This window comes from Ambystoma mexicanum, chromosome 11 (assembly GCF_040938575.1).
Source record: "Ambystoma mexicanum isolate Mex_15411 chromosome 11, UKY_AmexF1_1, whole genome shotgun sequence".
Taxonomy (NCBI): Eukaryota; Metazoa; Chordata; class Amphibia; order Caudata; family Ambystomatidae; genus Ambystoma; species Ambystoma mexicanum.
Genome location: NC_090934.1, coordinates 1,002,929,069 through 1,002,945,483, shown reverse-complemented (window position 1 = coordinate 1,002,945,483; position 16,415 = coordinate 1,002,929,069). Strand labels below are relative to the sequence as shown.

At 43.9% G+C, this 16,415-nt stretch overlaps 1 protein-coding gene across 2 annotated transcripts in view; it reads right to left on the bottom strand.

The window, feature by feature from the left end:
* Positions 1-2,805: 2,805 nt before the first annotated feature.
* Positions 2,806-16,415, bottom strand: part of CTDSPL2 (CTD small phosphatase like 2) — an 896,843-nt gene continuing 883,233 nt past the window's right edge. For both annotated transcript variants that reach the window (XM_069624195.1, XM_069624196.1), the window contains one exon: positions 2,806-4,999. In XM_069624195.1, the coding sequence (XP_069480296.1) occupies positions 4,934-4,999 (66 nt within the window). In that variant the 3' untranslated portion in view covers positions 2,806-4,933. The remainder of the gene's footprint in view (positions 5,000-16,415) is intronic.

Sequence of the window (16,415 nt, the reverse complement as noted above, 5' to 3'; positions counted from 1 at the left end):
GCCTTCACAAGAGGAACCTCAGGTTTCAACCTGGTTACAGCGGGGAAAGCTCCAGAAACAGAGACCTCAGGGTGAACCCTGGTATCCCAGCACCCAGTCGAACTGGGCTTAACTTTAGCACTATGATGGTGAACCTCAGAACAATGTCCGGTACTGGCAGGTTCGTCAAAACCCTCGGAGGAATCTCTGGTATGCCCGTTAGGCCCTTGGGGCACCTCAGGGAAACCCTGGTGACAGAGCTACAAGAAAGGCTCTTAAAGTACTCTCTCATGAGGTCAGAGTGCATAAATCTCTGAAACATCCCCAGAAAGGCATCCTCCGACGAAAAAAGAGGCTGCCAGGAAGGCAGACCGTATGCGGTAGTGGCATCCGAGCACGCCAGTCATAGGAAGGGCAGAACAGATTCACACTGTCGCGTGGAAAAAGTTGTCCACCGAAAGGAAGATTCCTATCACTCAATAGCATGGGTGTGAGGGAAGAATCCAAAATGGCCACCGTAGACCATGCAGGGAGGCCCACCATTTTGTGAACAGCTGAGGAGAACTGCATCACGTGTAAATGAGGCAGTTGACTCCACAGACTGGTCAGGGGACTTGACTGAAATGTTAGCCTTGAAACAAGGATCCTCGGCAGAGCCGGTACTATGGGGCCTTGGATGTTTACTGGACATCCTGTCCCTTGAATTAGCCTCCAAAGGAGGAACCTCTGCAATGCTGGTAACCGAGGAGTTACGGTAGACAACCTCTCCCTGTGCCCTCTCAACAGAACCGATGATTCCACAAGCATGGGAAAGTTGAGGAATCCACCTCACAGACAAGGTCTTAACAGGCCTCTCAGTTCGGTTGGTACACCTTAGCCTCGTTAAGAGGAACCTCGGAATAGAGTTCAGTCTTAACAGCTCCCCCGAGAGGGGCCTCAAACCGTGTTTCAGTACAGAAAGCCTTAACAGAGGCCTCAGAGCGCACCCTGGTGTCTGTGTGGGAAGCTCCTGGCAGGGAGACCTTGGAGCGAACTCCGGACCCAACGCCTCAGCACGACTATGCAGACTATTAGCACCCGATCGGTGAACCTCAGATCATGATCCGGTATAGGCAGGCCCCTCGCGGAAACCCTTGGAGAAAACCCTGGTACGCCTATTAGACCTGCGCTGCACCTCAGGGAAAACCCTAGTAGCAGAGCTTTTGAAGCCCCTCCTGGACCTGGAGGATCCCGGGAAGGAGTCCCCCCCCCCACCCCCCCCCGGCTGGGTTGCCCTGAAAAGTAAGGAACTTACCGGGCATCTCTTCTTTCTGTCAATGAAGAGTTGGAAATGCGATTAGGTACCTTCTGGAAGATCTCCTCCCACCGACGAAGCCATCACTGAAGGGCCCGGACTGAAAGGGAGTCACAGAAGAAACACGAGTCCCAACGGTTATCCGGTCCCAGACACTCCAAGCAGAGAGAATGGGGATCCACCCTAGCGACGTTCGCAAGAGGAACAAGTAGCAAATCCCAAACGATCCGGCATAGAGGACTACGCGACCGCAGAACCGGAGCAGGAGAGAAGGAAAAGGGGAAGGAAAAAAGGTCTTCCTGGTGATGCAAGTGCGTCCAGCCACAACAGTGCAGAGAAAAGGACTGAAGGGCGATGTACGGGGCAGAGCTAAGGAGGGCAGGGTTACGGCCACGTGTAAAAAGAGAAGGACAGGACACATTTTTCAATTTGATGCTTTTTTTTTTTTACACAAAAGTGCTCTCGTCCTACAGGACGGAATGTCTCAAATGTATGGAGAAAACGGGATGTAGGAGTACATTATTATTACCTGCTCCATTAAAAGTAGCTTTGTGGCAAGATGGAAGTCACAAATTAAGTCAGAAAACAAAAAGCCGACTTTTCCGTCCGACAGCAACACATCTTTGTAAGTAGGTCAAAAAGCTGTAGAACTGCTAGGCATGATCGTTTTTCCACATTGGTGGCGGATGCTACCAAAATGTGGTTTCAAGGCGCAAAAAAAAAAAAAACAACATTATTGCATCACTGTCCATGAGCCCAAGTTCACAATAACATTCTGACCAGCAGTTGGAAATACAGGTTTTCAAATATTGTTGGGTGGAGGGATTTAAAATTGTTCCCACTTAAACTAGTGTCCTTACTTTGTGTGGTGGTAAGAATCGGTAGACAGAGGAATCCCAAACAGATGGAATTGCCTTATCATGGGTATATTGTGGTTTTCTAAAAAAAGTAATCATGCAGCAGAGGTCCCCAACCTCGTGGTGAAGCATGGAAACAAGGCAGAGACTGTCAGACAAGATTAAAGGAGGAGGATGAAAACATTTCTTTATAAAAATGAAGCATGGCGGAATTGTGTGCTTGACATTTAGCTTCCACTGCATCAAGGTTTCCGTTCCCGGTGGCAGACCAAATGGGTGAATGTCTTATGAATCATTTTGTAGTCCGACAATGAAAGCTGCCAGGCATGAAAAGTTTGAGCTAGGTTTGATCAGGACACAATAGTAGCACAAGAAGCAGACCGAATGGTGTGGTTTGTTTGCTGGAGCGGGGACGTGTCCAAGCATGGGGCAAAACCTCTGGTCAAATACATCTGACTAGTCAGACCTTAACATAGCATTAAAAAAGACTTTTGGAAATGTTATGCAAGCAATATTCATGAAGCCACAACCTACATAAAATGGTATATTAACAGGCACCACAATGCTTATATTCCTTTTTAAAACAAGAAATATCAATATTTTTTTTATCATGGAAACCAGGGAAATAAATAGGGAAATTAGATAATGGATTAAATGTTTGCGCAAAAGCATGTATAAAAAGATAACATTATGTACAGTTTATTTTGAAAGACAGAAGACACAGTGAAAAGATGACCAGGACCCTAAAGATAAATACAGTTCGAAGGATCTGCATTAAAAGGAATCTGTCTGTATAGTTTATCCTTCAAGCAAAATACCCTTTAAATACAAAAATCAGAAATGCATATTGCGAACACTTGTTTTCTGAAGAAAATTCGCCATGATGACAATTAACTTATTTTTTTTTCCCTCTTTAAAACAAGGATTTCACAAAACAGACTTGCTCTACATGCTAGAACTGTCCTTTTGTTCATTGGGGAGAGTGTTGCCTTATTTAAAAAACATGTATATACTATGTGCTACACACAAACAGATAGCATAAGAAAACACTCAACCAGATGAATAGTTAAAATCTTCATTAATACACTGAGAAAAGTTGACAGTAACTCGTGCCTTTTTCTTTTAAATCAAAAAATTACAAAAAATTAATTTCTTCTAAAAAGATTTCTCCTTATTTTAAGGGCTCCTTTGAAAAATGAAGCTGTGTGAATTTATACAATAGGTGTACAAGTGAACAGATACTATACATTTAAGAAAGTTAACTCACATACGCTCGTTCGTCCACCTTTAAATGCCAATACTGTACTTTCTTAACAAACTTACAAAATATCTAACCTCTTTAGAAAAAAGTGCCTTTCCATAAACGTACTTTCCATGACAACTGATCCAGAGCCTGTGTGTGGCGCATCAATGCAGTCAAGAGGCAGAGCAAACGTTGAGCAATTACACCCTTCAAAAAAGGCCCCCCTCCCCACAACCCCATTTAGAATTCTTCCCCTATCAACGGGAAAGAGTTTAGATATAAAAAGTGCCAACCTCTTACAATTGCCAACACGCCAGGCCTTTATCACTCTTTCCCTGGAGCATTAGGAAAATCACAATGGCAGCCGATCAGCAGACAGAACTGCTAGGTATGGGAGTGTGCACCACCACGCAGGCAGACAAGCCACTTCTACAATTCGACAGAAATAACGGCAAACGTGGCATAGGAGCTGCTTCCGACCAACCAGTGCAACAACAAAAAAACGAAAGTAAACACTTACCTCCCTCCTTTACTCTTGCGCCTTTCCGCAAGGTTTAAATATTGACCCCTGCTGTGTTGAATACGGCCTTTCAAAAAATAGAAAAAGGCAATGGGGCAGCGAAATGCATAATATTCCAAAGATGATTAATGGCCTCTGTAGGAGTTTGGCCAGGACCACTCGAGGTACCTTTCATGTACAGACGTTGTGGAGGACCAGTTTCTGGGCTGTCAAAGGGAACAGTTGCCCATTTGTTTAATACATTGAAGTTCTGGTATATACCCGGTTTCTTGATTTGATTGCTTTTAAAAGGTTGACTACAGTAGAATATTACAGGTACAAAATATAAATGCAGGTTTTCTTCTAAATGGAACTTACATGGGCTAAATCTAGAATTTTTTTCTTTTAAACAAATATACAGTTTGCAGGCAGATTAAGCAGGAGAAAAATGGCCATTCAAATACGATAAAAAAATAATAAAATTTGGCTAGTTCCAGAATATTCTATGAAGCTTTTCGACTAAAGGAATGCATAACGAAATCCTATCCTAATACAGGTCAAAAAGGTAAAAAGGTTATAAACCTGAACAGGAAAATTAAAAACATTTACTGGCCATTCCTGTTGAAATCGAATTCTAAAAAGGTAACAGAAAAGTGGCTACAAACCCACTCAGGAGCACCAAGCAGGGGGGAGAGCAAGTCCATTTCCACCCTGCTATCTCATAAAAGGCCTGCATCAGAGCAGGTCACACTGTGGGGACGAGGGGCATCCCTCTGCAAACACAGATGTCCTCCTCGGAGCTGTATGCATGGCCATTTCTGAAGACTTCCTGGTTTCAAGAACCCACCTTACGGCAAGGAATCGGCAACAGATCGGCAAGTTTATCTTTGCATGTCTTGATTATGGTTGGGCACCAAAGATAAGAAAAGCTAAGAAGGGGTACAAAAATGCAAAAGTTTCAACAGTAATGGGAATGGGATTTTTGCTGTGTTTTTGAAAGTTCTGCACAGTCTGGCATCTTCTTCCCTAAACCCCTCCAGCGATCTGACAAGGTCTCATGTTTAGTCCTGGGGTAACAAGTCATGCAAGCGAAACCTGTCTCTGATATGAGGTCGCACATCCTCATTCTGTGGAGAAGAGGAGAAAAACAAAAAGGTATGAGAAAACTCAAGCAAGAACAGTGTAAACTTGACATCAAAGGACTTGAGTGGAAAGCAGGGACTTGCCATCATATGTGGGCACAGAGATCATAACAGGGCCTGTTACAAGGGTGTCATTAGAAAAGGCTCAGTAAAGGTTACTTACCAAATTAAAACAGTACTCTAAATCCATAGGGTCCTTTACATGATGCGAAGTAGCTAGGGAATACCAAATACATAGCATTTCTGTGAGCCCCTCTTGCTAATGTTTTTTGCTCCCTTGTAGATCAACTAGGATTATGTGCATAGGTCACTCCTATTGACAGACACTGGTAAAACGAGGGTGCCTAGGACAAGGATACCAGAGTAACTACCTTGCTCAATTGTCCAACATCACTGTGATAGTGCCAGGCTACCCTTCTTCGACATTCCCACTACTTGCAGGCTCTTCTCTTTGACACAGTCTCCTCCCATCCTAATGTTTGGGCTTTCATGACTTCTCATGGCACACTACTAAATCTTGTTTAACTGCAAGACAAGCGTGCTTCTTCTATTCCACCCTGAACGGTTTTCTCGGTATCTATAACACAACCTTGCTGCCATTGGCGACTTTTGAGCCTATTTCATTCTACTTTGCAGCAATGCTTTTTAGCTGTGCCACTCCTGAGCAACCATATGGTTGTTCCTAAAAGCACAACATCCAGTTCCCCATCCCCAGTACTTTTTCAATATTGATGCCAAACTACATGCATATGTATGTTAGCATGCTGCCCTTTTCCGACGCACATCAGTTACTGCCCGTTCAGCTATTCCACCTAAGAGGAATATCATCTTCTAGCAAACTCAAGTTCGATTTAAGATCAGCAAATTAGTCTAGTAAATCGGATCAAGGTTTTAGCTGAACATGTCCCATAAAATGTGTGCAAATATGATCCATGTTACTTGTTAGCCACATGTATGACCTTTCTACCACTGTTGCCTTTTCTCTTCACTGTAAAGTGCTCGTGCCTTTTAGGGTACCATACACACTAGAACAGTCTCACAATTTGCCCACAGCAGACGTCAAGCAGACTCTGAAGAACAGATTGACATGTGCCATCTGGTGACATTTCTCAGTAGAGGGGCATAATTACTACCCACAAATCTTTGCATCCTAAAGTTTAGTGAGGGAGCCCGAATCAACCTTAGAGATTTTGCTGAAGGGGCCTCCCAATGAAGTTTTTTTAAATAAGCAGCTGAAATGGTGCAGTTTAACAGCAAATTTTCTTGCATAAAATTGGGCAAATTGCCATAAAACATACCATCCATAGTGAAGGAGCACAGGAACAAATACAACAGATGCTAGGTCACCAGTTATTTACAGGAGTAAATTATAACACATTTTCATGACAATAAAAATATACGCAATAACGGAAAACATGTTCATGATGCCCCCTCCCCCCAATAGGTCATTGTTGCTGCTTAAGAACATTTTCCCTATGCTGGCATATAAACTAGGTCATCATTGCGAATGTAACCCACACTTGTGACACTGGTGCCCCCAATAGGTCAGCATGCTCACCTAAAATATTTTCATTTTGCTGTTTCCACAACACCAATAATGTACTTATGTTATGCCAATAAGCTTCTTTTTTTTAATACAACACCAATCACCATTGTAGTGGTCTTACAGGACCAATGATTGTTAGCCTAGTGGTGAATTTGGCCATATACCAGAAAACAGCGAGGGTGGGGTGGGGGTGGTGGTTTAACCATACCATGTTGATCAGGAAAAAAGGTAAAGACAATTTTTGGTGAGGGCAGTTCCTAGCACACCAATAGCGGGGTACAAGCATTAGTACATGCATGGCTGTGTGATTGACTAGATGTGGTAATGGCATGGCTTAGGTTTGTGGAGTTTTATTCACAAGTTATCTTTTTAAAAAGATACCCTTCCTAGCAACCCAGACTCAATCTGGAGTTGCTAGGCCAATTGACAGAAGCGAGACCCAAGAGTAGGTCGAGTATAGGTAGAAGAGGGGAGACACAGGGTTCTGTGGGGGTAGGGAAAGTGTCAGCAGAGGGAATCTCGTTACTCCCAAGTGCCATACCTTCTTGGACTCTTGCAAAGGATGCAACCGAGTGATCCATGATGGTGAAGTAAGAAAACGTTTCCAGGATTGAACAGCCTACACCAAATTACTGCATCATATGTATCTATAGTATTAACAGACACCCTGAAATACCCATCCGGGCTGAGGCTAGCGAAATGGAGACTATTCTAATCACATAGATGTGATGCAATCAGTGTCCACTGATGATGTGCTGTAGAAATGGATGGCACTTTAAATCATGCTGAGCAAGCTACAGTGACTCCCCTCTTGGGGACAAGGACTCGCATTCCTACAAGGAACTCCCTGCCCAGCGTCACCAGCCTACATGGGGCTCTGAAAGACTTAACCCTGTTTTGGATTCACCAGATGGTGACATTCGTTAATCTCTTTGACTTCAGGTAATGCTGGTTCCCACCTGAACTCCAGCCGAAGAGGAACACCCCTTTTTTGTGTGATGACATACATACAACCACAAGGAACTTAGAAAAAGGGAAAAGAGCATACTGCACAGAGGTGTAAAACATGGAGGGGCAGAGCCACACAGTACCTCTGAGCCAGCAGTAGCTTGGCGCAGGAGAAGGAACAGCAAAAGACTCCAGAGAAATGACATGCAGAGAAGGTGCTCCAAGGTTGTGGTGAGCTGGGTGTCTTGACCAGACCAAGGTGTAACGAATCCTCTATACCATGCAGGGTGGTGGAGGCTATATGCATTGAAAGCTTACATGTAGGCGAGAGAGCGTGTACAACGCAGCAAGCGCACCAAAGCTTCCACAAGATGACGCCATTCCCGAAGAGTGGGCCCGACGCTATGACAGGTAGCAGGGCACCATGGGGAACAAGGTAACCAACTCGTGGAGGTGGGAGAAGTACACGAGCCCAAAAACACAGACTATAGAGTGGCAGAGGCCAAAAAGTCTGAAGTTCAAAAGTCCTGGGTCTGGAGCACCCCTGCAAACACAATGAACAATTCAAATAAAAAGGGATCAAAAATATAAAAATCAGATGTTGATCTAGACTTGTTAACTTCATGAGAGAGCGGGAAAGAGCAACAACCCCAAAATGAAGAGGAACTATAAAAAATAAAAAAATAAATGTTTTTCAAAAACTACTGAAACTCTTGAGTGGTGTGAAAACTGGTGAGAAAAGCATTCGAGTCGAAGAATATCTATGAACGTTTTTTTCTAAGAACAAGAGGATTTTTTCTTTGTTGCTACTTTTTGACAGCACTATAGGCCAGCAGCACAGAGCTCCGACGATTTAGGTTGGTTTTCTATAGTGGTCAGACTAGAAAGGTAGGGACCTCCCTCATAGCAATATGGATAGGTAGGCATTTTCTTTCTTGTAAGAAAAATAAAACCCTTGAAATGTGAATGGTATTATACAGCGCAGTGTCACCACTTGCATGGTCCCTTGGCGCACTGGAGGATTTTCCACCTTCGCTAGAGTAAAAAGTGTGACAACTATCCAATTTGGGCATACAATTGAAACTGTTTGAAATACAGCTGTTTTGTCACTTAATTTTTTCAAAGTGGTTCTAAATAATGTATTGCACCTGTGTAAAACATTTGTCCCACACAAGAACCTTTTAGATGCATACTACCCAGCTTCAGCTTCATGATACTTGGGCACAAACTCTGTTAAGAGTTACTACAGATGCCAGGTAGTTACATTGGGCGATTCTTAAATCAAGTCCCTCACTCTACAAGCATCACTTCTCTGCCTCTCCAGCCTACAGTTGCTGCCTGGTACTAGCTGCTTGACAGCCACTCCCATGTTTTTGCTCCATCTCCCCTTCCCATTGCTACTTTGTTTCCCGCCCCCCCCGTCTCACTTTGACGCTCTGCCTTTTACCCTTCAGTGTTGAGGGCACATTTTGCGGTCTGTTTTTCTATCACTCTGCCTTTCCCATCTCTGCATTCTACTTTGCTTTTTCCCCTCCTATATTTTGTTGCAGCAGTTGATACTTCCTCCCTCATGTCATTACTCTGGCTATATCTGGTTTTTCATTTTCTCGGTTGTGGTTGCTACTCCTTTCGATGATCTTCCTTGCACGGTCCCTTATGTTATTGACCTGCCTTTCTCTAGTCCTGCTTTTCTATTTCCATCTCTCCCCACCTGTTGATCTGCGTTTTATTTTACTGTCTCCCAAGTGTCTCTTTTGCTCTGCTTCTATCCCTCACTCATATTGAACGTTTGTCCTATCATTAACAGTTTCCCTTCCCACTTTCTTTGTTGCCCTATCATGTAGCTCATGGCTCCCTCTCCCTGTTGCTCCAATTCCTGTTTTGGATTGTATAGTATGTTCTCTGTCCCTTCGCACACCCTCCCTGCCACACCTTTGTTGTTCTGTGTTGCTTAGGTTCAGAGTTGCTCTTACTCCTGTTTTTCGATTTGTCTTTTAACATAGCACCAATAACCAAACAGCTGAAAATGCCTTTTCTATTTAGAAATCTAGTGCAGCTTTACCATTGGGTGCTCTTTTTTAGATGTGTGCAGACCTTTTGGCTATTAGGCTGGGACTTATCGAGTTAGAGGTTTGTCTGACTAGATGCAGCACTTGCTTGAATGCAGATGCTTTACCAACACTGTATGCCAGGACAAGTACAATAGCACATACGAGATGTGAGCTCTGAGCCACTACAAGTATAGCAGCCCAGCTGAGATGCGTCTGTTCTGTGCCATTACTAGTATAGCAGTCCTGATGGGATGTGCTTCTTCTGAGCCATCACAGGTATAGCCACCCTGATTTGTGTTCTGAGCCATTACAAATAGAGCAACCCGGAAGAAGTGTGGGTTCTGAATCATCCAACATTTAGTAGTTCTTTTGACAAGTCGAAGGTTAAGCCATCTGTGTTACAATTGAATGTTACCTGTACCTTAAATGCATATCTCTGATGCAGACTCATTAACTCACCCATTAACAGTATTTGAACTAACAGGTTACACAATCTCTGCAGCAGGGTTATTGACCCACTGAGCTGCTCCTCCCAACAGGCTGCTGACACTGAAATATGGCGTTGGGGCACTGGCAGTTCCATGTGAGGCTTGCCAGACATAAATGGCTTGTCAAAATCTCTAAGCCTTTTTGGACTATCCTACGTTAGTCGGGAGATTCATAATGAGGCTTTGAAATATGCTAGAATTTTGGCAGGGGGAGTCAGTAGTAGGACATGGGAGAAGCAGAGGTTTTGAAAAGCACAAAGACAGTAGAATGGATTGAAGTATATGACAGCAATGCCTTCTTCTCACTGTCAGAGGGAAGAGCTCAGACACTGTTCTTGCTACGTACTTTAGCTTGATGCAGAAAATGCCAACACATGTTTGTGCTTTTTTATTTTAAACAGCAGCTCTGTGGTAAGTGGATGCTGTTCAGGAGTTTATCCCCTTCGGCGCTGATGAGCCAGGTCTTTAGAAGTTTCCTGAATTTTAGATGGTCCTCCGTAGTGTTTATCCTATGAGCTGGAGTTGTACAGTCATGCAAGATAAGGCTGATCTTTTTCCTTGTGTAGAATTTCAGTTTTAGGCAGATGTCGTCGCTGGATCTGAGTGTTCTTGCTGGCTTGTAGTGATTTACTTTTGTATGAATTCTGCTTCCTGGCCGTGGTATGCTTTGTGTGTCATGCATATTGTTTTGAAAGAGGTTCTTTTTATGACTGGAAGCCAATGTAGCATCCTTAGCGTTAGTGAGATGTGGTCTCTTCTGGAGAGTTTGAGGAGAAGTCTGGCATCTGCATTCTGTATTTGTTGCAGTTTAAACTGCAGTTATTCCGGCATTCCAAGGTATATGCTGTTGGCGTAGTCTATACTGGGCATGAGGGAGATGATGGCAAGTGTTTTGTGAGGGAAGGAAGGGTAGTATATTTTGATACTCTGCAAATTGAAGATGCCTTTCTTATTTATTGCGTTGACTTGTGGTTCTAGTATTTGGTGGTTGTCCAAAAAGATTCCAAGGTTTGACTACTTTGGATGGTTCATGTGGGGTTCCAAGTTTTGTGCCACTCAACGTTTTGGTGGTTGTTGGCTGAAAGCATGATTTTTACGTTTTGTCCAGGTTAATTTTAAGTATTTATCCATTGGTAGATTTGAGACAGTAGGTTGGCGTGGGGCTCGCTTTTTTGCCATAGATTTGGGCATCAAATGCGTAATTGTAGCATGTTAGGCAATGTCTTGATGAGCTTGATTAATGTAGATGTTGACTAGTGTGGATAGCAAGGAGCCTTGTCTGAGCAAGATGAAGGGCTAATTTAATACAGTTGCAGTTTAGTCCTACTGGTCTTCCAGAGGTTGCTGTGGAGTGTGCCCGACTCTTCCCCAGCACTATTACCATAAGCACCTCCTACCTAGCACACCCTTAGTTTAATCGCTTTCATAGAGTGTGGCTACAATGCATATATTTGTGAATCAGGAACATTGTATCATTATGCAAGTCGTAGCAGGTTTAAACTCCAGCAGCTCAGGACGATACATTTGTCCAGTGGGGCAGCTCCAACACCCAGTTTAAAAGCATCCATCAAGCCTCTTGTCCCTCTCGGGCCAGTCCAAGGCCCTTTTACAGCAGCCTTGTGCCCAATAAAAACTAGTAGCAGTCAGTATATTGTAGAATGCCACTTCATATGGGATCACCAATACAGTTCTATGTGGTTTCATAAAAATAAATTACTATGTGGTTATTTAATTTGTTTTGTTTAGGTGGAGTGCATTCAAAGGCCCCAAACTGAAGTCCCCTTCACATGAAAAGTAGGATTTTTAAAAACTAAACCCAAAAACGGCTCAACATGTATATTTGCAGTTTAAATGTGAAAGATATACCACTAACAGGAAAAATGTCAGGGAAAAAGACATGGTGCGTGTTGACAAAAAGTTATGTAAATTCTGCTTTGCATACAAAATATCAGCAGACATTTGAAAAGAAAAGCCCACTTTGTTTTCCATTGACAGTTTGTCGGCCTGAGGCAAACCTTTTTGGCTTGTGGGTGGGCCAACTTCACAAATAAATCCCCCACTGCAAGTCTAGATGTTACAGCCCCCGTCTAATTGCAACTGCAATAAAGTGTGTCCTGCTGAAGATATGGAAAACTCAGTGTTCTCCAGACTTGCTGGCATTGATAGGACAGTTCCTCTTGGCTGGAGCATGACCAAAATGTGTGAAAATGGGGGGGCTACAACTTCAAAGAGCAAACAACCAACTTCAAAGAGACTCTGATCACAGGCTGGCCCAGGGAGACGGATGAAGCAGATTTCCCATTTGCTGAACATACAGATTTACAATTAGTTTTAAAAAGGACCATCATAACTCAAGCCTTTTCCCCCCCAGCAACCATAAGGTGGATTTTCTTCATGTACTTTTTTATTTGTGTTTTTAATGTAATTTCCAGGTGCTTTTGGAGACATAATTCATGCACCTACGGTTGGGGGAACTGTAATGGCCAGTTAAACTAGGTTCCTGGCAGATCTGATAATGTCCCGAATGTAAGAGTTGGTGAACCGGTGAAGGATAAAATAAGGAATATCGGTAATAAATTGCATATTCATAATTTATGCTTTTTACAGAAACTGCCGAAAATGTCCACATAGCCGTGCAACATGGTGCAGACCTGGCTGTTTTAGTTAATTCCCCATGATTAGCTGAATCAGAAAATGTATATAATGGCAGTCATTAGTAAAATTATGGAGGTTGTGTCACATAAGTAGTTTGTCAAAAAGTGACATAACAAATGGGGCTGTTGAGGTGTGTCTTTTTTCTTAGATCAGTCCAATCTTTTCCACAACTCTGGCCTATAAGTGGGAGGCTGAACATTCAAAATTTCTGAAATCTTTCCAATTTTTCGGTCAGACTTCCAACACAGACGAAGGAGGGGGGGGGGAGGGGGAGGGGGGGGGGGAGCGTGGGGTTCGGACAAAAACTGCTAAATCACCTTAGGTTTATTTTAAACCTAAACTGTGGGTGAAATCATAATTGCCATATGTACTTACCAATCTTGAAACCCTGCTGCTAGCCTTTTAAGCTTGCAGGAAAATCTAAATTGCACAGCCCTACATTTATATTTATTTTGGTTATTGATCAGTTTATTTTTATTTGAAGTGAAATCTGTGGAAACTATTGTGTAATTTGATTTGAGTAACAAGAAGTTAATGGTGAGCCATAAAAGGTGACAAGTGTAGTTCTGTGTGATTTATTTTACTTTTAATAAATACAAATATATTTCCTGTACACCAGCCAGCCTGGTTCTTGGCTGATTGGTAGCTCAGGGGGAGAGATCCAAGGGGCATGATATGCATCTGAAGTAGGGCTGAAGAAAAGAATCCATTAAACAGTTTGTTGCATGACTCCTTGTGTGGGGAGTGTGAGAAACCCGCGGGTGTCTCCCTGGCTAGTCCCCAGGGATCTGTCATCTAGGTGGCCAGGACACGGCCATCGCTATTGGATCCAGTTCCTGGGGTGGTAGACCAGTGAGGGAGGATCACCTGGATGAGGGCTCCTTGGGGACAGATACCGACTGGCGAGATGTGGTATTCCCCTACTTTCAACACCTTTTCCATATCCTACCACGTTGGATATTCCAAAACACTGCCCCCTCCCCTTTTCCACATGAACACTTTTGCACCAAATGAGACAACGGACTGACACCAGAGCCGATTAAATGACGTGTCCCCATACCAGGGTCAGGTAAAGTCAGGCAATGGACCAGAACCACACACACTTGACGGCCCTTTCCATTCCCCACAGGGATAAAAGGTGGAGCACAAGAGCACAATACAAGTTAGGCAGCCTGCACGACGTAAGAGCTATGTCAGCACGGCAGTTCAAGAGGAGATAGATGGCGCAGACCTAGTGACAAGGACAGTCGACCTTGCCCTTTCCGATCAAGGCCTGTGGAACCTCTACAATGGGAATGATAAGTCTGCCAACAATAGCCAACGTGTGTTGCAGCAGATGTGAACAAGACCCTCCTCTGCGTATTACCAAGCTTGGGCGAGACGCTGGTCTCTGTGGTACCAACCTTGACTCCAAGGAGGAAGAAAGCCAAGCGGTTAATCACAGCCGGTGAGTCGAGGGTTGTGTCGCTAAGAAGCGGAACTGTGTTGAACAAAAAGTAGCCAAGGGCTAAACTGAACTTTGAAAAGCAAGCAACACTAGTAACAAAGGTGGGGAAAAACCAGCAACAGAGGAGTGCAGCACCACGTGGGTGCTCACTCAAACACTGGGCGATTACCCCACGGTAATGACTACCATAACCAGAAGGCCTTGGGAAGAGGCGAAGAAAGGTCAAAGTGGTCATACAGGGGTCTTATAAAATCTTATGTACCGTCGAAAGTCTTTGACCGACAGATGATTTTGGAAGCTAAGGGAAGTGCATCCTGCATGGTGAAAATTAGTACATGAACTGTATTTCGTAAAGATTAGCAAGAGTGAACCCGGCAGAGGGATGCTAATGAGAAGGGGCGAAGTCTAAAGTCCTGTGATAAATTGTTCAACAGTCAGCAAGAGTGAACCCAGCAGAGGGAAGCAGACAACGAGGGACAAAGCCTGAAAACCCATATAAAAAAGACATTAAGATTTGCGAAAGCAAGAAGTACTGCAAGACAAGGGGAAGGGCAGTGTCTTGTCACTTGGGATCCAAGCCCGGCCGGGGGAGATCCAGGGGTGGAAAGCCATCACCCAAAGTTCACTGAGAAAATAATTGTTTTGTGAATTTGTTGAATACAATTTGAAGGGTCTGCGCCCAGAAGAGGGGGGACCCAGAGGTGAAGCAATAACCCAAAGTGTAGAACAGAACGTTGTGTTTGTTGAGCATCATGCCTCAAAGGCGAGAGACTTTTTTTGAAAAGAGAACCATCGAAGAACCGGATAGCTGATCTGGAACGGTTAGCTTGTGCTGGGAAGGCTTGAGCATGTGTTGTGCTCCAAAGTGCCAACTTGTCCCATGCCAAAAATGTGGGGAAGGGAGACCTCAAGGCAATCCCATTCCGACTTATTAGTTGAACACTGTCTTCTTTATTTGAATACCCTATCCCCCACACTTTCTGTAATTAGTTGTAAGGAATTAGAAATATTTTTTTTTGTATAGACTTTTTACTTTTGCAAGACGCCACAAGGACTGCCTTATTTTTCATTTCATGATCGACGCTTGCTCCCATCTTAGATTTAGGTTAGGCATTTGTCCATCCTTCACTCAGTTTAATAAACACCCTTTGTATTTATTTTATTTGTAACGTGCACCTTCCGGCCCAGAGGCATCCAGGCGCAACTTTAGACATGGTTACATATGCATACATATATTCAACTTTTAAGACAGTGCAAGTATACAAGACATACAGTAATATACATATTTACGTATGTATAACGTGGAGGTTAGGGCAGGTGTATTCCTGGGACAGGTTCCCAGGAGCAAAGAGGTCCGGGTTTCAAGGCTGGTTGAAGAGCCAGGTTTTCGTTTTGGATTTAAAGGCACTAAAACTTTCCTCAGATCTGATGGTAAGGAGGAGAGCATTCCAGAGTCTGGAAGCTAGGACGGGGACGCTAGATCCACCCGCTTTTTGTAGTTTGAACCTGGGGATGGTAAGACAGTGGGTCTGGGCAGTTCTTTGAGGGCGGGTAGGCGCATGGCGGGATAGCCGGCTGCAGAGGTATGGGGGGGCTTGGTTGGCTAGGCATTTGTGGGTAAGACCTAAGGCTTTCAATTAAATTCTCTGTTTGACAGATAGCCAGTGTAGGTTGGATCTAGATTCCGAGATGTGGTGGTTTCACGGGATGTCTAAGGCCGCTCTGACGGCGTTATTCTGGGTGATTTGCAGTTTGTTCACGTTCTCTTGGCTAGTTCCTAAGTAGAGGGCGCTCCCGTAGTCAATTTTGGCCATGATGAGAGTTCTGGCAAATGTGACCGTATTTGGGGTCATCAGAAATGGCCTGCAAGCTGCAATGAGTTTGCAGGTGTATGCTTAGGCCGATCTGACTGCATTAGTTTGTCGGGATAGGGTGGCGTCAAGGTAGACGCCTAGCGTTTTGGTGTCTTTCGAAACTTGGATGGTGTTGCCATCAATGATAAATGATTGGTAGGACGGCTCACGTTTACTAAGACGTTGCGTAGTGCCCAAGATGAGGAGCTCAGTCTCGTCATTGTTGAGGCATAACTGGTGTTGTGCCATCCAGGCTTGGATGACCAGGTAGACCTCGTTCAGGGCCTTAGTGTCAGCCAAGTAGTCTCCAGTGATGGGAATGAGTATCTGGGCGTCGTCAGCGTAATTCGTATAGGAGACACCCAGATGGTCAAGTACATCAAAGAGCAGTTTTGAACTGGGATCCCTTGTGA